Source organism: Corythoichthys intestinalis, chromosome 17, assembly GCF_030265065.1.
Source record: "Corythoichthys intestinalis isolate RoL2023-P3 chromosome 17, ASM3026506v1, whole genome shotgun sequence".
NCBI lineage: Eukaryota > Metazoa > Chordata > Actinopteri > Syngnathiformes > Syngnathidae > Corythoichthys > Corythoichthys intestinalis.
The window spans coordinates 17,983,582-18,011,155 of NC_080411.1; the positions used below are offsets into that span (position 1 = coordinate 17,983,582).

The 27,574-nt window shown below is 40.4% G+C and overlaps 2 protein-coding genes across 6 annotated transcripts in view; one reads left to right on the forward strand and one right to left on the reverse strand.

The window, feature by feature from the left end:
- The window catches only part of cdk5rap2 (CDK5 regulatory subunit associated protein 2), an 86,115-nt gene extending 67,861 nt beyond the window's left edge, over positions 1–18,254 (forward strand). For 3 of the 5 annotated variants that reach the window (XM_057819072.1, XM_057819075.1, XM_057819073.1), the window contains 9 exons: positions 1,977–2,093; positions 2,154–2,322; positions 6,377–6,489; positions 6,574–6,881; positions 12,865–12,978; positions 13,036–13,171; positions 13,574–13,620; positions 13,706–13,745; positions 17,147–18,254. In XM_057819072.1, coding sequence (XP_057675055.1) covers positions 1,977–2,093; positions 2,154–2,322; positions 6,377–6,489; positions 6,574–6,881; positions 12,865–12,978; positions 13,036–13,171; positions 13,574–13,620; positions 13,706–13,745; positions 17,147–17,205 — 1,103 coding nt within the window. In that variant the 3' untranslated portion in view covers positions 17,206–18,254. The remainder of the gene's footprint in view (positions 1–1,976; positions 2,094–2,153; positions 2,323–6,376; positions 6,490–6,573; positions 6,882–12,864; positions 12,979–13,035; positions 13,172–13,573; positions 13,621–13,705; positions 13,746–17,146) is intronic. The other 2 variants (XM_057819077.1, XM_057819074.1) reach the window with 2 other exon arrangements.
- nup188 (nucleoporin 188) overlaps positions 17,320–27,574 on the reverse strand; it is a 45,996-nt gene continuing 35,741 nt past the window's right edge. The window contains exons 39-43 of the mRNA XM_057819090.1: positions 25,253–25,471; positions 25,051–25,182; positions 24,907–24,980; positions 17,661–17,790; positions 17,320–17,599 (exon numbers count right to left, since the gene is read on the reverse strand). Coding sequence (XP_057675073.1) covers positions 17,441–17,599; positions 17,661–17,790; positions 24,907–24,980; positions 25,051–25,182; positions 25,253–25,471 — 714 coding nt within the window. The 3' untranslated portion in view covers positions 17,320–17,440. The remainder of the gene's footprint in view (positions 17,600–17,660; positions 17,791–24,906; positions 24,981–25,050; positions 25,183–25,252; positions 25,472–27,574) is intronic.

Here is a 27,574-nt window from a genome sequence, read left to right on the forward strand (position 1 = left end):
GGGGAAAATACTTGGATAAAAAGAGTATCCTGTAAAAATATTGAAGTAAAGAGACAGAAACAATGACATTTTGCCGCTTTCTTCGTCGCGTTTTCCTCGTTGTGAATAGTTCCCCCTCAACGGGCTGACTGGTCCTTCTCAAGCCATTTATATAGCTATTGGGGAAAAAGACTTGGGTAAAAAGAATATCCTGTAAAAATATTGGAGTAGAGAGACTGAACCAATGACATTTTGCGGCTTTCTTCGTCGCGTTTTCCTCGTTCTGAATAATTTCCCTTCAATGGGCTGAATAGTAAAATCGATGAGCCCAGTCTACCGCTGACGTCATCCACCTGTTGGGGACGCTAAAGCCCTATAATGGTAGGCGTGGCTAACCGGCAGATTAAAAGACTAATTTCTCGTCATCTGTGCTTTGCTAAATTGTTGTATATAGTCGAATCGTCTCAAAATATGATTCTAATTCACATAATAATGCCATTTAAGACTTTTTTTCTCGTGTCATATGCTCTTTAAGCCTGCTAGGCTTTTTTTTTTTTTTTCACAGTTTTTGTAACTAATGTACAAAACATTAAAAGCAGCTAATAGCAGGGGGGTCATCAATAATCGATTTATAATCGAATCGTAGCCTCTGAATCGTAATCATAATCGAATCGTTAGGTGCACAGATTCCCACCTCTAATTATAAGTACGCCTCTGCCTAATGTGTCCATTTTTCCTTTATTAAAGAAAAAAAGTAACAGATAAACTTATAATAAAGTAAAGCTTTGTTAACATTGTTTTGTTTGTACCAGAAAAGACTTAAGGCGCATGAATTTGCCTGAATTAAAAAGAAAAAAGTCACATCCAAACTGTAAAAGTACACTCAAGGTACATTTTTGGACCATTTGATACTGAAAAATAATAAATAATAAAATCAGTAAATAATAGCAAATTCAAATTGATTAGAAACATTAACTCATGAGGACAATATGCCAAAAAATTGAAAACTGAATATAAGAATAAAAATAGAGTGCCTTTGGACAGAAGGATAGTTTTTAATTTCGCTGCTCACAGTATCACCTTCTTTGCAATGGTGTGGGGTTATTTTGTACTGAGCATGCTAACAGTTCTCACTGGTTTACTGATATAACACTGACAAAGCGGGACGATTGTTGGCAATATTCGGCACGTTTTCGCTGAAAAACTATCAAGCGGCTTATCAATGAAATTGGGGTCTAATGTCTTTAAGTGGCGTCTTAATTGATTTGGCTTCCGGCTGTCCGCTATAATCTTTTTTAGTAAAATGAACACAAAAACACAGTAAAATGTGGTCTTTCCTTATCTCCCACTGTATTAAAAGTCAAAGCCAAAAGGCAAACGGCCCGAAAAAAGCGAATTCTCGGCGGCCGAGGGAGAACCGTAGGTGAAGGCGGTTGTCGTGACGTTCCCAAGCCGAAAATGACACGTGAGAACCGGAGAACAGAGTGGGTTGCTGCGTGAGTCCGGCCGGAAAAAGGCTTTTGAAAATAGCGCACAGCTCTTCATATATCTTTTATGTGTGCTCTTGCTTAGTTCAAAATTACTGCGCGCACTCTGAAAATGAAGGCGCCATTGACACCCATTGAGTGGATGTGCAAGTACACTTTAGTACGGCAAAAAAAAAAAAACATGTTCCCCGAGGTCACATACGCCACCCCTGGCATTGCTCTGCGAGGGGGGCGCGCCCCACTATTTGAGAAGTACTGAGCTAATGGTAGGAGAACGTGGTTTGCTCAGTTGAAGGTTGACACTCGGTATTCGGTATGGTAAAAGTATAACAGACCTACAGGCAGCGTAGGGTTAAATTTCGAAGGGTTTGGTGACTATACACGTGAAACTCTTGGGGTTCGACACTTTTAGCAAGGTTAAGAACCACTGGCGTAGCATATGAGTTTTTTCCGTCTAATCGTCTCGACTGACGTCACCGTCATTTGTGCTCGCGGCTTGTGTCGTTACAGCGGCCACCAACATATTCATCCACGGCAACGAGGATCAAGGCCAGCTGGTGAAGGAGGTACACTTCCTGCGGGGTCAGAACCAAGCTCTAAAGGAGCAGCTCATCCTGGAGTCTAAAGGTACAGATACGAAGGCCACGCTTGACGTCACCTCACGTCACGTCACGTCATTCCTTCCAGACAAAGAGCGGGACGACGAGCGGCTGCGGGACAACCTGGCCAGGTGCGCGGCCAAGTTGGAGCAGAGCGAGAAGGAGAGCGACCTCCTGAGGCGCGAGAACGCGGGACTGCGGGAAAAGCTGGAGCTGGGCGGCCAAGAGAAGGCCGGCCTGCTCCGCTCGCTGCGCGGGTATGCTCAGACGACAGTGGGGCCGCCGCCAACAAGTCCCCATTTTGTACACTGCAAATTTATCACTTCTTAATCTGATTATTTTTCTCCATTGTTTTGCGTGTTAAAGACTACTTAACAGATTAATGCGTCATATTATTCCACTTTAAGTAAATATTGCTATTTGTCCTTATTAAGCCCATACATCTAAAAGTTGGTCATCTTTCATCTAAATCAAGAAAAGTTTGCTTTCAAATAACGTTTTGAATAATATCTATTCTTGACATTTCAAAGTTTTTTTTAAAGATTATATACACTCGCATGGTGGCTGAGTGATTAGCACATCTGCCTCACAGTTCTGAGATCAAGGGTTCAATCCCGGGGTCTGTGTGGAGTTTGCATGTTCTGCGTCCTGCGTGGATTTTGTCCGGGGACTCCGGTTTCCAGACCAGATGCGGTCCAAAATCCCATTCCGTTATCAAACGGATACCGTTATGTGCGGTCATGGAGTCAACATATGATGGCTAAATTTTAGTGTGGTACCTTTGATAATGATAAATGTAACAACTTTGAGGTTTTACAAATAAAATAAATATTCTGCGAAAAATAAGGGAACTGAAACCGTAGACTAAAAGGGCCAAAATAATGTCCCAAATAAATAAAATAAATTGAAATGAGCCAAAATGTTCACGAATAATCAGAGGTGGGTAGCTAAAGATTTCACTCAAGTAAGAGTACCTTTACTTCAAAATAATATTACTCAAGTAAAAGTAGTCATCCATAAAATGTACTCAAGTACAAGTAAAAAAGTATCCAATGAAAAGAATACTCAAGTACTGAGTAACATTGTGAGATTTTGATTTTTTAAAATTTATTTTATTTTATTTTTTTTACACAATGGTATTTTTTTCCCCTCAGCGCAAACTTATCTATATGGACTGTTGTTATAATGTTAATATACAATAACCAATTACCCTATTGGCCCGAATGTAAGACGGCGTTTTCTGCATTGAAATAAGACTGGAAAATGAGGGTCGTCTTATATTCGCGGTCTAGACATTACGACGCTAGATGGCGCCAGATATCATTGAAGCGATGTTCTGTCATGACAGATCTCAGCTATTCTCAAGTTTAACCAGTTTGCATTATTTTATTGCATTTTTTCTTTATTCAGATTTGTTTCAAGACTACAGTTACAGTTAGACTTCACTTTAATGCAGTTATTGCAAGTTTGTTGTTTTATCACAATAGATTGGTTTATTTACATTTCAAAAACCAGAAGCCATTCATTTACGAATGTGATTGCACTTTAGTTTACATATTTAAATGTTAAGATATTAAGATTTGACTGAGGCAAAATAACATGCTTTTTCTCTCAAATATATTATAATCATTTGTTTCAGATATACTGTAATTATTTTCTGTATAAAAAATAATTTAGTGTTCAAAAAGTCTTTTTTCAAACTTGAGTCTTGAAAAAGAGGGGGTCGTCTTATAATCAAGGCCGTTTTATATTCGGGCCAATACGATACATAACCACATTAAGCCAAAGAAATACAAAAAAAAAACAACCATCATTTAATTCTGGCAAGAGAGAAAAAAAAAAGACGTCTTAAGGAATGAGTGCCCTCTTGTGGAGAAAATAGTTTCCTAGTTTGAATAATGAATAGTGTAGTTCCTTCTTTCATAGTTACTATTACGAAATAAAAAGGATCATATCTCCGGTTTTCCATGGTCAATCAGTGCCAAATAAAAACTTTTACAGAGGTTTAAATCTGCGCTTTCGAGTCAAAGTGAAGGCAGCGTTCTATGTCAAATACGTCATTTTTTTATGGTGTTTTAAAGACGCCACGTGATTGAACAGGCTGGTGTGATCATAGAACGGCAAGCTTGCGTGATTATTGTTGCGACGTCTCATTGGTAAAATTAGTAGCAACATTCTTGGCAATGGCATCGCTGGCAAAAAAAAATTAATATGTTGAATAAAGAGGGAAAAATGTGATGACTCTTGTGTAGCCCAAAATAGCGGAGTAAGAGTAGCGTTTTTTTCTTCACAAATCTACTCAAGTAAAAGTAAAAAGTATGGCTTAGTAAAACTACTTTAACGAGTACATTTTTCTCAAAAAGTTACACAAGTAAATGTAACGGTTACGGAGTACATGAAATGCGTTACTACCCACCTCTGCAAATAATTTACAGCACATTTGCACTAGTTACCCCAAAGAGCCACTAGGGGGCCACCAAAGCATTACTAATGCAGGCAGGCGATCATAAGACAAGCCAAGGCGATGACCAGTGTTGTTAATCTTACTGAAAAAAAGTAATTAATTATAGTTACAAATTACTTCTCCCAAAAAGTAATTGCGTTAGTAACTCAATTACCTGAATGTAAGAGTAATTAGTTACTTGGCAAAGTAATTGGTGATAATTACTTTTTTTTTTTTTCCCTCAAAAAAACAAACAAACAAACAAAAAAAAAAACATTGGCCACACTATGTGAAGTTTTTTGTGAAGGTTTTTGGTACAATTGGCCCGAGCCCAATTCTTTATCCTAATTTACCCTTTACCCTGAATCAACTGTAAAAAGTTGTTAAAATTGCTCCCATTATTGCATTTGTTCCCTTCTCTCTACTTTTGACATATGAAAGTTTTAAAACTGTTTCATCATTTAAAGATAGATTCAAGTCAAGATTTTGTCGATTTAGAAGTATTTTAGATAAAAAGTTACTTAGATTCGCTAGGAAGGCTCTCTACAACAGAGCCGTCCTAAAAAGTCTACTGCTTTAAGATGGCGGCTGTCTACTAACGCATTTAGTGCCATGCAGTGTTGTTAATTTTACTTTAAAAAAGTAATTAATTACAGTTACAAATTACTTCTCCCAAAAAGTAATTGCGTTAGCAACTCAGTTACCTGAATGTAAGAGTAATTAGTTACTTGGCAAAGTAACTAGTGATATTTTTTTTTTTTCTCAAAAAAAAAAAAAAAAAAAAACACACACACACAGGTCACACAATGTGAAGCTTAAAGTGTTTGGGGGACAATTGGCCCTAGCCCAATTCTTTACCCTCCACTTAACTAGACACAAGGGTATTGCGATAATTAGCTAGTAACCTTTGCTATGTGTGGAAGTCATTTCAAGTTGTGAATCAATCGTTAAAGTTGTTAAAATTTCTCCCGTTATTGCATTAGTTCCCTTCTGTCTACTTTAAACATGTGTAAGTTTTAAAACTGTTTCATCATTTAAAGATAGATTTAAGTTAAGATTTTGCCGATTTAGGAGCATTTTAGATTTTTAAAAATTACTTAGGTTCGCTAGGAAGGATCTCTACATCAGGGCCTTCCTGAGAGGTCTACTGCTTTAAGATGGCGGCTGTTTACAAACGCATGTAGTCCTTAAAACATGTTGGCAGTGCAGCAGTGTCTGTCATTTGCATCTAGTTCAATAATATGATATCTACCGTGTCATGTGGGCGTAGTTTGTCGGCTATGGCTGCAGTCAGGTATTATTGGAGCCACCTAGCATCGCGGTTGCAGCGGCGTCTTCCCCACTCCTGCCCTGCTCTCGTCCCCGTGAGTCCATTTCTCTCAGACTTTTTTTTATTCAACCAACTTAGTAACGCGTAGTAACGCACGCCTTTCCCGCCTCAGTAACGGTAACGGCGTTGCCAAGATGAAAAAAGTAATTAATTAGATTACTCATTACTGAAAAAAATAACGCCGTTAGTAACGCCGTTATATTGTAACGCCGTTATTAACAACACTGGCGATGACAATTCCCAAGATGGATTTTGCTGGGCTTGTTTATTATAGCGATGTGTTTTATGACTTTTAATCAGTAACTTTTTCTTTCTAGTTACACAGTAATGATATGTGATTAGTTTAGAATTCATTTTATTTATGCACCATGAGTGACTAGGGTTTTTCAATTCCAAACATCTTAGTTTGGCGGCATCTAGAGGGCACTCTTGCGAACATACTGACTGCCGCAATACTGATATTTTTTCGCTATTATTCGAAATGCTTTTATTGGACAACTCTAATGAAAACTAAATCCGCCGGTGTTTTTCCCTTCAGTTTGCAGTGCGAGGTGAAGCTCCAACGGCAGCAAATGACCGACTCGCAGCGCCTCCTGCGGTCGCTGCGCGTGGAGCTGCAAGTTCATGCCAAGATGGAGGCGGAGAATCAAAGTCGGTATTTTATCATTTTTTCATAGGATATTGCCTCTGATTTTTAAAACGTACACAATAGTGACTCGGCCTCTCTCCCGCCAGAACCCGGTTCGGACGCGGGCGACCTAGCCGGGCTTCTGTCGGAGATTCGCCAACTGCGGACGGAGCTGGAGAGGAGCATCCGTGCCAACGCGGCGTTGCGCCAGAAGCCGGAGGAGCGGTCGGGAAGGGTCGACCCGGTGGCTGACGACGACGGCTCCGGCGAGAGCGCTCCTTCCCGCCTGGTGCCGGGCCACCGCCTGTGGGCCGACCGCAACGGGCGCCACGTCCTGGCGCTGGTGGAGGACTACGACGCGCTCCGTGGGCGCATCTCGGAAGGGCGACGGTTGGCGTGCGGCCTGGACAGCGAGGTATTTTTTCATTTTATTTCATCAAGTCATTAGTTGAATTAGTGGCGATGGACTTCCAATCAGTGTCGTTTTGACGTCAACGCTGACTTTAACGAAAATATTCGTCGACAAACTTTTTTTGATGACAATGACGAGACGATAGGGAGCTAAAAACGTGCCTTGGGAGACTTCAACATTACATGAATGCCAGCTTTCATTCAACGAAACGAAAATGCGCCATAGTTTCTGTCACGTTCACAATGTATGACATTAATATGGCTACGTTCATCCTACAGGTCTTAATGCACGAATCCGATTTTTTGTTATATCTGTTTTTTTGGCGTGCCCGTTCAGACTGCCTTTGTCCATTGAGACCATTCAAGTATTACGCATGCGCACTAATTCGCAGTCCGACAAGCGCTGAGCAAGACGACCCGCATGCGCAGAAGCATCAAAACAAATGACCACACATGCTGGCTGTCATCCGTCATTCCAGGGATATCATATTTTGCTTTTTAAAAGGAGGACACAAATAACAGACATAAATAATCCCAGTTTAGGCTTATATTCAAAGTATATGGATCGCTAGCATGCACGCATTGTCCGTGCATGTCACACACACATACCCCGACATACCCGACGTTTGCCCCGACTCGCGGCCGTGTAAGCAATGATGAAATACTGCTTATATGGAGCAGACAGAAAACCGATCATTCTCAGGCTTATCCTCAACCCATTTTTATTTTTTTTATGACTGTTGTCAAGTCCGACCCTTCCTAAAAAGCCGTGTTCAAGGCAAGCTAGGCGCTAATAATGCACAGCTGCACCACTACCGTGGCGTCTCTCTCGCTTTTTGATGACGTAATTGCTGCATGATTGACTGCCGCGACAGTCTGGAAAAATGTGGCCCAGATCGGATTTGAACCACATACGAAAGTGACCCAGATCGGATTTGAAATGGTCCAGTTCTATGCGACTTGTCACGTTCAGACCGTCAAGTTGATGCCTCACTCGAGTCAGAAAAACACAAAAAAATCGGATTCTTGCATTAAGACCTGTAGTATGAACGTAGCCTATGTGTAGTTAGCTTGCATCGTAGCATTGTCTGGTTGTGTCTCTTATGTGACATGCTGCGCCCCCCTAACTCACCCACCTCGTGTCCTCTCCAGTCTCCCTATTGCTTGTTTTGAGATACACATTTACTATGTGACTTCTTATTTTGGCAAGAAAGAATATGCAATGCTGCTTTAGGCTTTAAATGTTTGTGCTGAGTGATCCTCACACGCCAAATGTAACTTATAGCATTAGCATAGCATTCACGTTCGCGTTAGCATTAGGCTATTGCCAACAGCGAGCGTCCTTTTAAACTCGGAAAACTGTAGTTATAATGATTGAAAATAATATACTGTTTTCCTGCTGGGTGTGAATTATCACGTGATAGATTTGCAGATGCTTATGTATATGTGCTCGTCTGTCAATGTTAATTCGAAATAGTTGGAAACCTTCATTATTTTTATTTTGTGTGAAACTCTCCAATTTTACAGACACAAATACTGCGTAAAAGTCGACTAAAACTAGACGGAATTAGTTTTCGTCAACAAAAAATAGACGAAGACAAACACGTCCACACAAGACTAACAAGTATTATGGTCCAAAAGACTTAGAAAAAAATTTAAATGGCTGCCAAAAACAACACTGCTTCCAATCCATTTGCGGGCCAGCAGCCATCAAGTAATACAATATTGTTTTTACTTTACTTATATATATATATATATATCAATATTAATATATTTTTGTATTAATATCTTCATTAAAGCAAAAAAAAGTCTCAAGATGTTAACTCCACTCTTGTTGAAATCAACTGCAACATTAAACACACATTAAAAAAAATTAACACGTACTAAAGATCAATATACACAATATATTTCCTTTTGTGAAGATACCAGCCATTGACTTCATAATGATATTGACGGGGCACGGGGCCGATTAATATGGGGCCTGCATTCTTGGCGTGGCCGTCAAAGCTGACAGAGTGGAATCACAGACAAAGAGCTTTTTTTTGTTGAAAATTCTTGCGAATGAATGCTTAAATCTCTGAATTCTTTATAGATATGGACGTAAAACTGTCGCGATTCTTGGTTAAAAGAAAGAAGAAGAAAAAACGTGCATTTAGCATTTATTTTACGTAAATATGTCAAAGTACGATACTAGTCTGTTAGTCAATGTGGCGGCAGCCATATGTAAACAGAGCTTTTTCGGTGAAAATTCTTGTGAATAAATGCTTAAATGCCTGAATTCCTTATTCATATGGATGCAAAACAGTCTCAATTATTGGTTAAAAGCAAAAAACCGGGCATTTAGCATTTATTTTACGTAAATATTGCGAATTATGACGGCAATGCCGTAGCGGTTAATTTCTCTGTTACGTGCCAAGGATGGCTCGCGAAGGGCGTAACATAAAACAAGCCATACAAATGTACGAGTGGACACAAATTTATTTACACAACAATGAATATGTACAGAATGCCGACGAAGCGTGACTTCAGGGTAAGCCCAGGCCAAAACAACAAACAAAAGGAGCTACACTGAAACCCCACACGCTAACTAAACCCTGATCATGTAAAAGGAACAAAGAAAAGACAGCTTCTAACCTAACTTCCTACTCTACACAAAACAGGAGAAAACGGGTTGAACAGAAATGGCGACTTACCCTTACTTGCTTCAGTGCTCTTATTTACAGTGGTGAACAAAAACGATCCAATAACGAATAAACGCAAAAGACCTCACCGAAAAAACGGGAGTTTATCAAAGTAGCGATCAAATGCAAACGAGAGTGAATGGCGAGCAAATAGCTGGCGAGGAGGACCGCGGCAGAATGCTGTCAAATGCGACCTCCTACAGCGTTGACAGCGGCAGGTTTAAGAAGCTTGGCGCCTTTTCCCTTGGCCAATCAGTGGTGGTGACGTCGTCGGTCCGTCCTGCGTCGATTAGCTGTCGTCACAGTGGGAGGGGAAGCTGGTGGAGGCGACTATCAGCTGACTGGAAAAATCTCAGAAAATTAACTATTAAGTGGCCAGGGCCGTCACATTCTCCCATTGATTTTTTTTTTTCACAACGTTTCAAAATGCATGCATAGTGCGAAAAATATAATGATTACCTGTAATCCTTGAACAAATCACTCCTGAGACAACCCTTCCTGTTTGTATGCGGTACAGCTTTCAGACTTTTTCAACCAAAATCTGGCGTCGGATCGCTACATGTGTTGACTAACTGCGACCGACTGCGAATACCTGAAGCGGACTGTAAGACGGCCCCCTACCAGCCATTTTCACTGGTGCAACCCTCTTCGCTCCCGGCCGTTTTACTGGATTTTGACTGATTTTGCTAGGCCCACAGAAAAATCTATTCAATTGCTACATAAAAAAGATGACTCTCTTCTTTCAGCAGGAAAAAAAAGGAAGTTCATATATTTTTCCATTCTTTAGAAATCAGCATTAGAAAATAGCTTAGTTTGAGCAATTTTCCAATTTCTGATGAAAAAAACAGAAATTGAGCTTTTTGTGAAAGCATACATTTCAAACATAACTTTGACTTTAACTCAGGTATTTTTTGCTTTAGTTACATCCAAAACATCGGAACATTTTTTTCCTTTTACAAAATAACATAAACAACAAGAAAAATAGAGCTTTTGATAGCAAAGTAACAATGTATTTACACTAGGGCTGTCAAAATTATCGCGTTAACGCGCGGTAATTAATTTTTTAAATTAATCACGTTAAAATATTTGACGCAATTAACGCACATGTCCCGCTCAGACTGTATTCTGCCTTTTGGTAAGTTTTGCAGCAAGGTTTTTTGTGCTGTGTAACAGCGAACTCTTGTGGTCGCTTTGCGACATGTTTTATTACTTTCTTGCCAGTTCAATATGGCTGCACGACGTCTCGGGCTGACGCCTACGTTGTAATGTTGTGCTTATATGATCCTTGGACAAGATTTGTCCGTAAGTATGGTTGTTGCAAAGAATGTACATATTATGTTAGTAAGCGAAATGTTATATTTTTTGTATGAGACGCTTTTTGTTTATGTTTAGTGAACCTGTATAGCGTGCTAAGCTAACGTTGTTGCTAATGCAATGCTTGTGTACTTTTTTTTGTAGTTTCACTACGGTGTAAAGAGGACAGTGGTTTGAGGGCATTTTATTAATAAATCAAATGAAAAAGGAATAAGTCTGATTATTAAGGCGTCGTTCACTAGCTGTCTAGCTTTGGACAAAGTAGACGCTTCGGAGTGAGGACAGCATTGACAGATTTAAATGACAGTAGAGTGAAATGCCCACTACAGTCCTTATGTACCGTATGTTGAATGTACATTTATATATATATGTCCATCTTGTGTCTTATCTTTCCATTCCAACAAATTATTTTACAGAATATGTATAATATACAGAAAAATATGGCATATTTTATAGATGGTTTGAATTGCGATTAAATGCGATTAATTACGATTAATTAATTTTTAAGCTGTAATTAACTTGATTAAAAATTTTAATCGTTTGACAGCCCTAATTTACACAAGGGGTGTCAAACGATTACAATTTTTAATCGAGTTAATTACAGCTTAAAAATTAATTAATCGTAATTAATCGCAATTAATCGCAATTCAAACCTTCCATAAAATATGCCATATTTTTCTGTAAATTATTGTTGGAATGAAAAGATAAGACACAAGATGGATATATACCTTCAACCTATGGTACATAAGTACTGTATTACTTTATTATAACAATAAATCAACAAGATGGCATTAACATTATTAACATTCTGTTAAAGCGATCCATGGATAGAAAGAGTTGTAGTTCTTAAAAGATATATTAAAACCCCTCTTCATGTTTTTCGTTTTAATAAAATTTGTAAAATTTTCAATCAAAAAATAAACTAGTAGCCCGCCATTGTTGATGTCAATAATTACTTACACAATGCTCATGGGTGCTGAAGCCTATAAAATCAGTCGCACCCAAGCGCCAGCAGAGGGCGGCAAAACTCCGAAAAACACAACAAGTACACCTTTTACTCTGCTGTCATTTTAATCTGTTTGAGCGGGGCATTTGTGCGTTAATTGCGTCAAATATTTTAACGGGATTAATTTAAAAAATTAACGCTCGTTAACGCGATAATTTTGACAGCCCTAATTTACACATAACTAACACAGAGATGACGCTGTTGTGGCCGTGACAGCCGAGTAAACTTTTCCCTCATCGCCGCCTGTCTCATAAAGATGAATTTTTTTGAGTCTCTACGGAGTCTGCTCGGCGAGCAGCACAGACTGAACGGCATTGTCCGCTGCACTGGTGGTCCCGGTCGTTCTGCACGGTCGTCCAGCGCCTGGCATCCCGGGCGTCCTCTAGGTTGTTTTCATTAGGTCGTCTTTCGCTGGCGCCCCGGCCGTTCGTTGCCGTTGCATTGATTGCGGGTCTTACCAAATGCGCTACTGCAATCCAGTGGCCAGTTTTATTGCTTTAAAATGGATTTTCAGCTTTGTGCTTTGGAGCTAAATTAAATCAGAACCCAGAGATGTCTTTTGTTGAAAAAAAAAAAAACGTAGAAGACGTATAAATAAGTCTTTGGGACACTGAAACACTTAAAAATAGAACGTGTTTATATGTTTTGGGGAGCAAATGAGTTAAAGGCGTTGCGCAGTGGCAGATGGAAGTGACCCATCAGTACAATTATGAAGTCGATGCACCAGCTATCCTAACCCTAATATACAAAGGAATTCAAGTGCTAACAAAAATGAGCATCTCTTGGCCTTGTTTAACTCTGAGAAGAATGAATATCAATACACAAATGCCACAAGCATCATAGAGATAATCATATCTAATATTGAAGTGTTTTTAAATGACTAAAAGGGTTAAAGGTCACGTCAACTTTTAAATAGCTGTCCACTGCAGTCAGAGTGGACAAAGTTAAACAAATGTTTTTTTGTTTTTAATTAAAATGTATTTGAGGCGGCGGACGAGGAGAGCGACGTGAGCGCCCTGCGTCAAGTTCTGGACGAGGCCGCCCGCCTGCTCAAGCTACCGTGGAGGGTCTCGCTGCCGGCGGGGTTCCACGACCGACAGGTACGCTGCCGCCGCTGACTTTACAGCCACCTCGATCGACCTATGCGTCTCCCGCAGGATCATCTGAAGAAGGAGATATCGCGTCTGAAGAGCCGACTGTCGCAACAGGAGAGGATGCTAAGCGGCGCCGTCAAACGTCTGCGGACCACCAACCAGCTCAAGGAGGGCATGGAGAGGGTCATCATCGATCAGCGTACGTACCGCAAAAGGAAAATCTTTTCATGATTAGTTTTTTTTTTTTTTTTGCTTTGATTTTGCTTTCAGTTCTGTACATTTTCCATCACCATTTTGGGAACGGCGATAGACGTCCAATCCATTTTAAGCTGGAGGGGCCGGAAGCAAAAAAAAGCAATGGTTGAAATAATCATAATTTGCATTTTTTTAAAAAAACGATCGCTTCCACGTTGAAAATGATTGTCTTTTCAAGATCAGTTTTCCTTTTACCAACGACTGCAACACATACTAGGTGACCTTGACCTAACCTGAGCTTGCAGTCAATGAGCTATGCTAATGATAACTTTTGAATTCACTGTCCTTGAAAGCGTGGGAGATTTTGACGGTCGTCCAATATTTGCGTTTGTTTGTTTTACTGCAGTGTCCCTGACGCACGGCGTGTTGAAGAAAGCCCGCGGAAACTTGGAAGTAAGTGTGTGGCACAAACGCAGAGCAGACAAACGCAGACGTGTCTTTGACTCATTACTATTTTGTTGTTTATCCGTAACATTAGAGAAGTCACTCTTACCACTTCGGGCCAAGCGGAGGACATGGTAAAAAGCAATGGCATGAAGCTTTGTTTTGCATGAACAAAGTTGCACTTTTCTCCATTGTACTATGACAGAAAAACCCCTAAAATATGTCAAAATGAAAAATACCATACGTTAGCAACACCGGCATGCCGGAGATGGTCCTAAGTCAATCTGGAGCACTGACGCGGCCGGTATAGACCCTACTCACATGACGTCACAACCACGCCCCCGCGCCATATTGTCCGTCAACTCGTCACTGTTGATGCATTACTGCTACGTAAATTCCTCCTATTATGGCGTGTTTTTCTGCTCGTTAACATTAATAATCAAAATGGTGAAGGCGTGTGTGGCGGTCGGTTGCAGTAACAGAGAAGATAGACTGAGAGACTTGAAGTTCGACCGGATTCCGAGAGACCCGGAGAGGAGAGCGAGATGGGCTGCTGCAATTCGACGAGAAAACTGGGCTCCAAACGATTAACACAGATTATGTAGTAGTCATTTTATATCTGATAAGATGCATTTAATATATATTTAGAGGGTTTTGGGCTGACAACCACAATTAAAGATCATTGCTAGGCTAATCGCCGACAACATACACTCAGACGTTGTGAATGAACTACCTGAAAATATATAATTATAAGGGGATAATAAGACAGTTGTCATACAATTAATATACAATTTCACTATTGAGGTCAAAAGCCAAAAAATAAATTCAACTAGGGACAATCTGGAGTAGTGCTATCGCACTTCATATTTATTACATATTATATATGTATGTAGTGAGAGTGCTATCGCTAAACCATATAAACATTAAAAGCCCTAGCTCCTTTGATAAATGACATGAAATACATTAGACTTGACAGTGGATGTTAGCAAGAACAAAAGATTTTGAATTGAAAATTTCGTAACTCGCCTTCCCGAGCACAAGATAGATTCCTGCCGAATTTTTGTGGACGACGACCTGTTTCACCCAACCAGCAACGAAGTATTTATAAGCCTCCAAGCTCTTAGTTTTTCAAACTTTCGTGAGAATAGGCTGATTTTGTGTGGACAAGATAGTTGTAAATATCAGGGTAGCAGATGTCAGGCAGAGACGGCGAAGACAGCGGGTCGAAAAACATCGATTTAGGCATCAAATATGGATCTGGCGAATGGATAAACTGAAGCTTTTCCACATAACTCCTTTTATGCAACGCATCCAATGAATTTACAGCGTCAGATAACACCGGGGATTCCATGAATTGCTCTATAAATTGCACGACTAATTGAAACCATTGAGAATAAGGCTAAAAAATGACTGACAATATGGCGGCCGGATACAGCGACACGTCATTTTGTGACGTAGGTGAGTAGGGTCTGTACGTTGAACAATAGGTTATAATGGGAACGATTGGCTCCGGCGCTATTTTTTGCCGGACCTGGTACGAAGATGCATTTTGTGTAGTTGGTAACAAGGAATCCGAACTTTTAACAGCACATCTGCCACACGCACACACGTGCATGCGAGGCGATAAATCGCAGCGAAAAAATTACCGCCTTCATTTTTATTTATCGTGTGATTAATGGAATTATTGCATATTGCAACAGGTTTAAACACACATACACGTATACATACAGTACATGCACGTAGCATGTAAAGATACACATATACCTACATACATGCACGTATGTAGCACGCATACGTACATACACGCAACACATTTACATACATGGATACATACATTCACGCACGCAGCACATATACGTACATATTTACATGTCTACAAACATGCGCACACACATACACGTATATATACATGCGTGTGCACGTACATATACATACAAGCATGTACACACGTAGCACATGTATGTATACGTGTACGTATCTATATACAGCATGTAAACATACATACACGCAGCACGTTTACATACATGGATACATACAAACATGCATGTATACATACATACATTCACGCACGCACACAGCACATATATGTATATTTACATAAATACAAACATAGTGTAACGGGTACACGCAGGTCCATTGTGGAGCGTGGAAACCTCCCTGCCGATTCCTTCATGTAAGGACGCTAGCGGTTGTGCCGTTGGCTCGAGCTTTCGTGGCGCAGTGGTTACCGTCCTTGCCTGCCGGGTGGAAGCGTCGTGGCGCGCGGGTTCGTGTCCCGCCCTGATCAGAGGTGGGAGCGGAACGCGGGGCGGCGCTGACACACCGGTTACAATGGTGCCGTGACCTGGATCGGCAGCGAAGGTTTCGGGGGATGAGTGTAACGGGTACACGCAGGTCCGTTGGGGAGTGTCCTTCATGTAAGCACGCTAGCTGCTGTGCCGTTGGCTTGAGCTTTATTGGCACAGTGGTTACCGTCCTTGCCTGCCGCATGGAAGCGTCGTGGCGCGTGGGTTCGCGTCCCGGCCTGGTCAGAGGTGGGAGCGGAACGCGGGGCGGCGCTGACACACCGGTTACAATAGCACATGTATGTATACGTATCCATATATAAGCACGTAGCGCGTAAACATACATACATGGATACATACATACATTCATGCACGCAGCACATATACGTACATATTTACATGTGTACGAACGTGCATGTGCATGCAGCACGTTTACATATGTGTATACAAACATGCACATATACATACACACATGCATGAATTCACGCACGTACACATACAAACATGCACGTATACAGCTATACAGTACATGCTTGCATATACACATACATACAGGGGTTGGGGGAAAAAACATGGAAACACCTTAAAAAATGGTACAAGTCCACCTTTTGCAGTAATTAAAGCCTTAATTACCCGAGGTATTTATTCATACAACTTGTGAATTGTTTCCAAAGGAATTTTAAGTCATTCTTCAGTTAGAATATCCTTTAACTCTTTTACTGATGGTGGTGGAAATTGATGTTTTAATTGAATCTCTAAAACTGACCATAAATGCTCAACGATTACAAAGCCATAATGTTAGGTGCTTCCATTATTTGGTCTGACCCATGTACATACACGAAAAATTTATCGGATTTATATAAGTAGTATATATTAGACATATTTATTGTATGTAGGTAGATATTTTACTCTAAACGAAGGAATGAGCTTACCACTTTATGCCTGCCTCACGAATTCATGACACCTTCTTTCTCAAGCCACAACATATTTTTGTGTGTGTGCGTCAACATTTGAGTCAGTCAAATGTTCAGCTTGCAGCACAGCATGTCATTTTATTGGCTGGCGTATCATTTTTCTTTCGGCTCAAAAACCACCATGTGTTTTGAGCGTTTTCTCCCCTCCTTGTAAAAAAAAAAATCTGAAACATCAATATGTTCAGCATTTTTCTAAAAAAAAAAATTAAAAAAAAAAAAAGTCCATGAATAGTAAGGTCTTTTACCTGTCACCCAAAATGCTATTTTCTTTTTCAGGAGGTGCCTTTAAATGGACAATAGGGGGCGTTGAAGTTTACTCGTCAGATGAGCCGTGATCACGTTTCCCATCAGCATTTTTCTACTTATTTGTACAAAAGTAATTTTGAGGTACTGTTGTCTTTTACCCAAGTGTGTATATTTTGTTTGACTGTCATGTTGATTGCAGTTAAAAAAGTTTTAAACCTGAATCCAGAAACATGTCTTTATTAACATCGGCGTTATAAAAACAAAAAAAGCACAATTCCGTCACATCGGCACTTGAACGCGACCTATAAAATTAGGCCGAAGTTTTCATCGCTGCAGCAGTCGCACGAAGGCTTGCGCCAGCTGGATGATGGGTTCCTGGCCCTCGTGGGTGCCCTTGGAGCCCGGCGTAGGTGGCTTTGCCTGCGCAGGGGACGCCGGAGATCCTCGCCGGAAATGTCGTGACAGGCTGGACAGAAGAGTGCTCTGCAGACGGAGGGGAAAAAAATCAGCTGTGAGGCCATTTTCAGCAGCGGCGAATCCTCACCAGCTCCGAGCAAAGTTCCTGCTTGAGCCGCTGCTTGTCTCGCGGCGGGATGGCATTATCTTTTAGGCAGCGCAAGGCCTGAGAGACCAAAATGTAGAAGCAGTTCTCCATGGTAAACATCAGCAAGGACCTCCAAAAAAACAAAGACAAACTTTTTAAAATGAACACTGAAACACAAAGTGTGTGCTATGAAATGGTGAAAACTTGCATGTCATTTTACACATTGAAAATTTTGGCACTCAAATCTGGCCGTTTTTTACCATGTCATACTTATTACGCCCACTCATAGACTTCATAATGGTATTGACGGGTTAGATCGGTCATGCACTGCGCCTCGCCTTAAAGTAGGGGGCCACCTACATCAAGAGGAGCTATTCACAAACACGCACGATCTAACACCGGATTTCTGTTGAAAAAGTACAAAAGCTTTACCGCATACAAACAGGAAGGATTGTCTCAGAAGTGATTTGTTCGAGGATTCAAGGTAATTGTTATATTTTTGCACCATGCATGCATTTGTAACTGCACTTTTTTTTTTTTTTTTGCTTTTTAACCAAGAATAAAGACATTTACATCCATATCTATAAAGAATTCTGGGATTTAAGCATTTATTCACAAGACCTTTCACCAGAAAAGCTGTTACATAAGGCGGCCGCAAGCTACATTCACTAACTAGCATTATACTTCGACACATTTACATAAAATACATGCTAACTGCATGTTTGTTTTTGCTTTTAACCAAGAATCGAGACTGTTTTACGTCCATATCTATAAAGAATTCTGGGATTTAAGTATTTATTCACAAGAATTTTCAACGGAAAAGCTCTGTTAACATAAGGCGGCCGCTAGCTACATTCACTAACGAACTAGCGTTATACTTCAACATATTTACGTAAAATAAATGGTAACTGCATGGTTTTTTTTGCTTTCAACCAAGAATCGAGACTATTTTATGTCCATATCTATAAAGAATTCAGGGATTTAAGTATTTATTCACAATAATTTTCAACGGAAAAGCTCTGTTAACATAAGGCGGCCGCTGATACATTCACTAACAGACTAGCATTGTACTTCGACATGTTTACCTAAAATAAATGCTAACTTCAGTTTTTTTTCTTTACTTTTAACCAATAAACGAGACTGTTTTACGTCCATATCTATAAAGAATTCAGGGAGTTAAGCATTTATTCACAAGAATTTTCACCGAGAAGATCTGTTTACATGTGGCAGCCGCTAGCTACATTCACTAACACACTAGCATTGTGCTTCGATGTATTTACGTAAAATAAATGCTAACTGCACGTTTTTTGTTTTTTTTTTTTGTTTTTTTTTTTGCTTTTAACCAAGAATCTAGACTGTTATACGTCCATATCTATAATGAATTTGGGTATTTAAGCATTTATTCACAAGAATTTTCACCGGAAAAGCTCTGTTTACATGAGGCGGCCACTAGCTACATTCACTAACAGACTAGCATTGTACTTCGACATATCTACCTAAAATAAATGCTAACTGCACTTTTTTTTTTTTGCTTTTAACCAAGAATCGATACTTTTTACGTCCATATCTATAAAGAATTCGGGTATTTAAGCATTTATTCACAAGAATTTTCACCAGAAAAGCTCTGTTTACATAAGGCGTCCGCTAGATACATTCACCAACAGACTAGCATTGTACTTAGACATAATTACGTAAAATAAATAAATGCTAACCGCATCGTTTTTTTTTTCTTTGCTTTTAACCAAGAATCGAGACTGTTTTATGTCCATATCTATTAAGAATTTAGGGATTTAAGCATTTTCACCGGAAAAGCTGTTTACATGAGGTGGCCGCTAGCTACATTCACTAAAAAACTAGCATTGTACTTCGACATATTTGCCTAAAATAAATGCTAACTGCACAGTTTTTTTAGGGCTGTCAAACAATTAAAATTTTTCATCGAGTTAATTACAGCTTAAAAATTAATTAATCGTACTTAATCAATTCAAACCAACTATAAAATATGCCATATTTTTCTGTAAATTATTGTTGGAATGGAAAGATAAAGACACAAGATGGATATAAACATTCAACATACGGTACATAAGTACTGTATTTGTTAATTTTTACATTATTAACATTCTGTTAAAGCGTTCCATGGATAGAAAGACTTGTAGTTCTTAAAAGATAAATGTTAGTACAAGTTATAGAAATTTTATATAAGAACCCCTCATAATGTTTTCGTTTTAATAGAATTTTCAATCAAAACAAACTAGTAGCCCGCCATTGTTGATGTCAATAATTACACAATGCTCATGGGTGCTTAAGCCCATAAAATCAGTCGCACCCAAGCGCCAGCAGAGGGTGATATAACTCCAAAAAACACAAGTAACAAGTGGACATTGCACTTTGCTGTCATTTTAATCTGTTTGAGCGGGGCATGTGCGTTAATTGCATCAAATATTTTAACGTGATTAATTTTTTAAAAATTAATTACCGCCCGTTAACACGATAATTTTGACAGCCCTATTTTTTTTCTTTGCCTTTAACTAAGAATCAAGACTGTTTTACGTCCATATCTATAAAGAATTCGGGAATTTCTGAAAAAGCTCTGTTTACATAAGGCTAGCTACATTCACTAACAGACTAGCATTGTGCTTCGACATATTTTCCGTAAAATAAATGCTACCTGCACGGTTTCTTTTGCATTTAACCAAGAATCGAGACTGTTTTATTTCCATATCTATAAAGAATTCAGGGATTTAAGCATTTATTCACAAGAATTTTCAACAAAAAAACATCTGTCTGCGATTCCACTTGGTCAGCTTTGACGGCCTCACCAACAATGCAGGCCCCCTATTTATCGGCCCTGTGTCCTGTCAAGACATTATGACGTCTATGGCCCATTCTGGTTGTGACATCACAACCAGAATTGGTCAGGTCTAGCTTTCTGGTACATGACATCAGAATGCTCACATGGCAACAAGAGGATAGCGTAGCTATGGATAGAATGCAAAAATCTGCTGCTCATTCTGGGTGTAACTTTAGTGGGCGTGGCCACACAGAAGATACAGATCTCATTTCATTTTGAAGCCTTTTCTGTCACTTTATTGGATCAAAATATGCTCTATCATTTTAAAGTCACTTGTAGGACAATGACTTTTTGGTGATTCAAAAAAATATATATTTTTAATTCATAATTTTAAAAGTTCAAATGGACGTATAGTCAATGCCAATGCTAGGCGTTTAGTGGTGCCCTGTCCAGGTTATTAAAGACAAAAAAAATACTACTGTATTTTCTGCACTACATGGAGCATCGGAGTATTAGGCGCACTTTAGATGAATGGCCTATTTTAAAACTTTTTATTTAAATGGATCACTAGTAGTACCATCATGCATCCACTAGATGGAGCTGTGCCAAAGGGAATGTCATGTAAGGTGCAATTTTGAGAAAATGGTGTGCCTTCCAGTGCAGGAAATAATCACCCAAAATGTTACACCACATATTTTTCTTCCTTCCTTTCATTGATTAATTACCATTTTTTCCCCCCAACCCTTACAGGGAACTTATTTAACTAAATATGTTTGCCACTGACGGCACTAGGCGTCCAAATTATTTCTAAATCATACAGAATAATGTAAGAAATACCTTAACAACGAAAAAAATAATATACAGTGATCCCTCGCTACTTCGTGCCCTCCGTCATCGCGCATTTTTTTTTTCCATTTAAAAAAATAAGTAAATAAATACAGTTGATCTTTGTTGGTCAGGCAGCACACTCGAGTTGCTTATCAAATTTAACGATGATTGACGGACGTTTAAAGAGCATATGACACCAGAAAAAAAGTCTAAAATGGCATTATTATGTGAATTAGAATCATATTTTGAGACGATTCGACTATATACAACAATTTAGCAAAGCGCAGATGACGAGAAATTAGTCTTTTAATCTGCCGGTTAGCCACGCCTACCATTATAGGGCTTTAGCGTCCCCAACAGGTGGATGACGTCAGCGGTAGACTGGGCTCATCGGTTTTACTATTCAGCCCATTGAGGGGGAATTGTTCAGAACGAGGAAAACGCAACGAAGAGAGCCGCAAAATGTCATTGTTTCAGTCTCTCTACTCCAATATTTTTACAGGATATTCTTTTTATGCAAGTATTTTTCCCCAATAGCTATATAAATGGCTTGAGAAGGACCAGTCAGCCCGTCGAGGGGGAACTATTCACAATGAGGAAAACGCGACGAAGAGAGCGGCAAAATGTCATTGTTTCTGTCTCTTTACTTCCATATTTTTATAGGATATTCTTTTTATCCAAGTATTTTCCCCAATTGCTAAATAAATGGCATGGTCAAGACAAATAACAATCTTGTGCTAAATGGAATATGAAATAATAAAAATCCATTTATTCAAGACGACATGGCAAAATTACTCCATAGAGGTCAAAACTGTCGACTTCCCCTTTACTGTCGCACCTCCCGAACGATACTTTATGACACCTAAATCGGACATATGTCATTTCCCTTCCCCGGCTTCGGAGAATGTAAACAAACCAGAAGGAGTGACAGCTAGCCGACATGCTAACCCGAACCGAGTGATGTTTCAAAGTCTTCAAAGCGGAAAATCACACAAAGCTATCCTGGATTATTTGACATGACGACCCGGTTGTCGAATGTCATAGCGGATCGGCAAACTGCCCGGCGGAGAGCAATTTACAGTTCGTTCCCCGGAGGAGGGTGGCTGGAGCTAACGCAGCTAACGTGCTGCTGCTAATGCATTAGGAGAGCTTTTTACATGCCTATCAATGATCAAACGTAAGTAGTCCTTCATTTAAAGGAAGTTTGTAGTGTTTACTTTGTTATCGCTGTATTCGTATTTGACATAATACAAAACAAGATGTTTACTCACTTCCTTGTAAGTCCAATGGTCCCACAGTAAATATCCACGGTGAATGGGAACCTTTTGAAACTCCAAAAAGGCGCATACGCCTCTCCCTCATACAGAATGATTTTTCTGCAGCCGTTTGGCTGGCGTGATGCGAAAAATAAACGTATTAATCCGCAAAATCAGCTGAATCCTTCGTCCTCATACACAACAGTACACTGTAGCGTGAAGAGGACGTCTTCTACCGTACACGTCACAGCGCCCTCCTCCTCAATGCGAGACCGAAGCCGGAAGTCACTCATTTTCCTGGCGCGGGATTCAAAAAACTAAATAAATATAGCAATCGCTTCCACACACATCCAAGCGGTCCATATCATTCAGGAGCATAAAATACCACGTGTATTATGAAATAAACATGCTTTTTCGTGTCACAGGCACTTTAATGTTTGAAGTTCGCTATTTAACTGGTTAAATAGTTGCATTATAGTTGAAGAACAATGTCATGGCTCTCTTGAGTTTCCAGTTATTTCTACAACACTGATTTTTCTCCGATAGAGTGATTGGAACAGATACTTCTTTGTCACAAAAAACATTTATGAAGTTTGGTTCTTTTATGACTATTATGGGTTAACAGAAAAAGTGATCACATCTGCTGGGTCAAAAATATACATACAGCAACACTAATTAGCAATTTTGGTGACTTAGAAAGTTGTGTCAGTGAAATGAGCTTCATAGCATGGCCTCTTAACTTCTTGTGAGTGATTATGAGTGACTAACGCTGGTGACTTCTCTGAGGCCATTTAAATAGGGCTCATTGGATGCAAACGCCCACAAACGCTACAATGGGAAAGTCAAAGGACCTCAGCATGGATCTGAAAAAACGAATCAGAACAAGTCAGGAAAGTCACTTGGAGCCATTTCAAAGCAGCTGCAGGTCCCAAGAGCAACAGTGCAAACAATTGTTTGTAAGTATAAAGTGCATGGCACTGTTTTGTCACTGCCACGATCAGGAAGAAAACGCAAGCTATCACCTGCTGCTGAGACAAAATTGGTCAGGAGGGTGAAGATATAACCGAGAATCACAAAAAAGCAGATCTGCCAAGAATTAGATGCTGCTGGAACACAGGTGTCAGTGTCCACGGTCAAGCGTGTTTTGCATCTCCATGGACTGAGAGGCTGCCGTGCAAGAAGGAAGCCCTTGCTCCAAAAGCAGCACCTTAAGGCTCGACTGAAGTTTGCTGCTGATCACATGGACAAAGATAAGACCTTCTGGAGGAAAGTTCTGTGGTCAGACGAAACAAAAATCGAGCTGTTTGGCCACAATGCCCAGCGATATGTTCGAAGGAGAAAAGGTAAGGCCTTTAACCCCAAGTACACCATGCCTACCGTCAAGCACGGTGGTGGTAGTATTATGCTGTGGGGCTGTTTTGCTTCCAATGGAACTGGTGCTTTACAGAGAGTAAATGGGATAATGAAGAAGGAGGATTACCTTCAAATTCTTCAAGATAACCTAATGTCATCAGCCCGAAGATTGGGTCTTGGGCGCAGTTGGGTGTTCCAACAGGACAATGACCCCAAACACACATCAAAAGTGGTAATGGAATGGCTGAATCAGGCTAGAATTAAGGTTTTCGAATGGCCTTCCCAAAGTCCTGACTTAAACCCCATTGAGAACTTGTGGACAATGCTGAAGAAACAAGTCCATGTGAGAAAGCCAACAAATTTAACTGAACATCACCAATTCTGTCAAGAGGAGTGGTCAAAGATTCAACCAGAAGCTTGCTAGAAGCTTGTGGATGGCTACCAAAAGCGCCTAATTGAAGTGAAAATGGCCAAGGGACATGTTACCAAATATTAGCGCTGCGGTATGTATATTTTTGACCCAGCAGATTTGATTACTTTTTTCTGTTCACCCATAATAAAGTCATAAAAGAACCAAACTTCAAGAATGTTTTTTGTGACAAAGAAGTATCTGTTCCAATCACTCTATCAGAGAAAAATCAGAGTTGTAGAAATAACTGGAAACTCAAGAGAGCCATGACATTATGTTCTTCACAAGTGTATGTAAACTTTTGACCACAACTGTATATATATATATTTTTTATTATACTATGCGGGGAAAAAAGTGAAAAACATGTCTTCTATGTATGTCTTTCCAATGCCTAATCTGACTGAATATATTGAACAATATATTAAAAAAAAATTTTTTTTTTAAATGGGGGGCACTACTTCGCGGTTTTTCACTTATCACGGCGGGTTCTTGTCCCCATTAACTGCGAAAAACGAGGGATCAGTGTAGTCATGATTGCTAATATTCAAGCTCGAATGACTAAAAATATTCATTTTCCCAAGAAAGGCTTATTTTGTGAAAAGTTCTCACTTGAGCGCTTGTATCTCCTCCGAAGATGCCAGCGCGACGACGCCGAGCGAGGCAGCGTCTTTTTTCTTCTCCATCTGCCGCCGTGACAAACAAATGACACTCGGGATGGGTTTTAACAGCGGATTTGGTGCGGAGATGAGTTACCTCTGCGAGCGTCCCGAGCGCCACATTGACGGTGGCCAGGAGGGTCCCGAAGGACGGCGAGGCGTCGGGATCGAAGGCCGGCGCGGTGAAGCTCAGCGCGAACAAGGTTTGGTAGGACGACAGGTCCATCCGCTGTAAAAATCACAGAGTGGGGGATGAAGACACCGGCGCGCGGCGGACGCGGTCAACATTTCTGACCCACCTCGTCCAGAATGATCTGACAGCAGTCGGGCGTGAAATGGCGCAGGCTGGCCAGCGTCTTGCTGAGGATCTTGAGCAATCCGCACTGCACGCTAAGCGCCACCTTGCGCTCGGCGTCGTCCGACTCGCCGCCGCCCGTCGCCGACTCCTTGGAGGGCGTCGTCGGGGCGTGCTGGCTTTTGCCCGAGGGTCCGGCTGGCAACGACTCGCCATTTTTTGCCTACAGATGGAACATGCGAGTCCAGCATTAAAAAAATCAATACAACAAAAATGTAATAAGCAGAGAATTTTGAAAGAGCAGACCATTGCCTGAGGAGCCAAATTCAAAGCATGGCTATATTTCTGACCTTTTCTCTACTTACCTTGCAAATGTAACCCAAAAGTCATTTTCTGACCTCTAAAAGCCATCATCACAAGTTTGATCATCATTTCAGGTCAATATATATACAGTGATCCCTCGTTTTTCGCGGTTATGTGGACCAGAACCTCACGCAATAAATGAAAAACTCCGAAGTAGCTCCCCCCCACCAAATTACAATAATTTATCTATGTCTTATATTTTTTTAATAAACAGTTTTTAACTCATTTGCTCCCAAAAATGTATAAATAGGTTCTATTTTTACTGTTTCAGTGTCCCAAAGCTTTTTTTCACAAGAGACATCTCTAGGTTCTGATGCAAATTAGCTCCAAAGAACAATGCTGAAAATCCATTTTAAAGCAAAACTGGCCACTGGAGGGCAGTAGCACATTTGGTAAGACCCGCAACCCGATTTAACAGAACGAACGGCCAGGCTGCACGGCCGGGGCGTCGGCGGAAGACGACCGAATGGACGACCAGGACGCCAGGCACGGGAAGTCTGAGCAGGACGACCGGGACGCCAGGCGACAAACGACCAAGTGCGACGACCAGGAGGACATCCAGGACGCGAGGCGGCGGACAACCGAGCAGAACAATCGGGAGGACGCCTGGGATCCCAGGCGCTGGACGACAGAGCAGAACGACCGGAACCACCAGTGCAGCGGACGATGCCGTTGAGTCAGTGCTGCCCGCCGAGCAGAGCCCGCACCGCCGTGCTCAGCCGCTCACGTCCCCCGCTACCCTCCAGTGTCCCACAACTCAGCCGGAAATGCGCACGGCCAAACCACTTCCCCCCTAGGAACACAACATGCCCCACACAAATCCCCAGGTGAACTCCGCCACGAGGCAGTGGTCACCACAAGAAAGACTCAAAAAAATCCATCTTGATGAGACAGGCGGCGATGAGGAAAAAGTTTACCCCGGCTGTCGCAGCCACAACAGCATCATCTCTCAGTTCAATAGTGTAGTTATGTGTAAATAAATTGTTACTTTGCTATCAAAAGCTCTATTTGTCTTGTTGTTTATGTTATTTTGTAGAGGGAAAACATTCAGATGTTTGGGATGTCACAAAAGCAAAAAAACAGCTATGTGCAAGTTATATTTGAAATGTATGCTTTTACAAAAAGCTCAATTTCTGTTTTTTCATCAGAAATTGGAAAATTGCTCAAACTAAGCTATTTTCTAATGCTGATTTCTTAAGAATGGAAAAAGATATGAACTAACTTTTCCCTGCTGAAAGAAGAGAGTCTAATCTTTCTTTTGGTGGGTTCCATGTTTATATAGCAATAGAACAGAATTTTCTGTGGGCCTTGCAAAATCAGTCAAAATCCAGTAAAACGGCCGGGAGCGAAGGGCCGGTGAAAATGGCTGGGAGTGAATGAGTTAAGCACTTCAAATGTAATAATTATGATAAGTTACTGTACCACCAAATTATTTTTAAACAAAAATAACGTAGAAAAATGCTCGTCTTTCTTAAATACTTCATAGAGTGAGTCCGCTCAAACATACTCATGCTGCTCACTTACACACAATGAGTTGCCAGAGCATGTTTAACAAGCTAAATGATGATTGACACATGCGGCGCCTTGAAGTTTCTGCTTCCAAGCTTCTCTGCGTGTCAATCATCTCCCATGCACTGCCTGACCAAGAAAAGCGGCAGGAGAGAGAGTGAGAGACAACATGAATGGATCAGGACAGCTCTATAAAATACTGCATTTACTTGTTATTTATTTGGGGGGAAAAAAGTCCGTGATGGACTGGGGGCGCGAAATTTGAAGCATGATTTAGCAAGGGATCACTGTATATATTTTTTATTGACGTATCAATGAGGGTGTGAGATAATGAAGGTGTTGAACAATCAAAAAATAAAGTAAAAATAGCTATTTTCTTTAACAAATTCTATCCATTCAACAGTTTAAAAATAATCCACAATAAGTATTAAAAAATGTAAATTAGGATTAACGG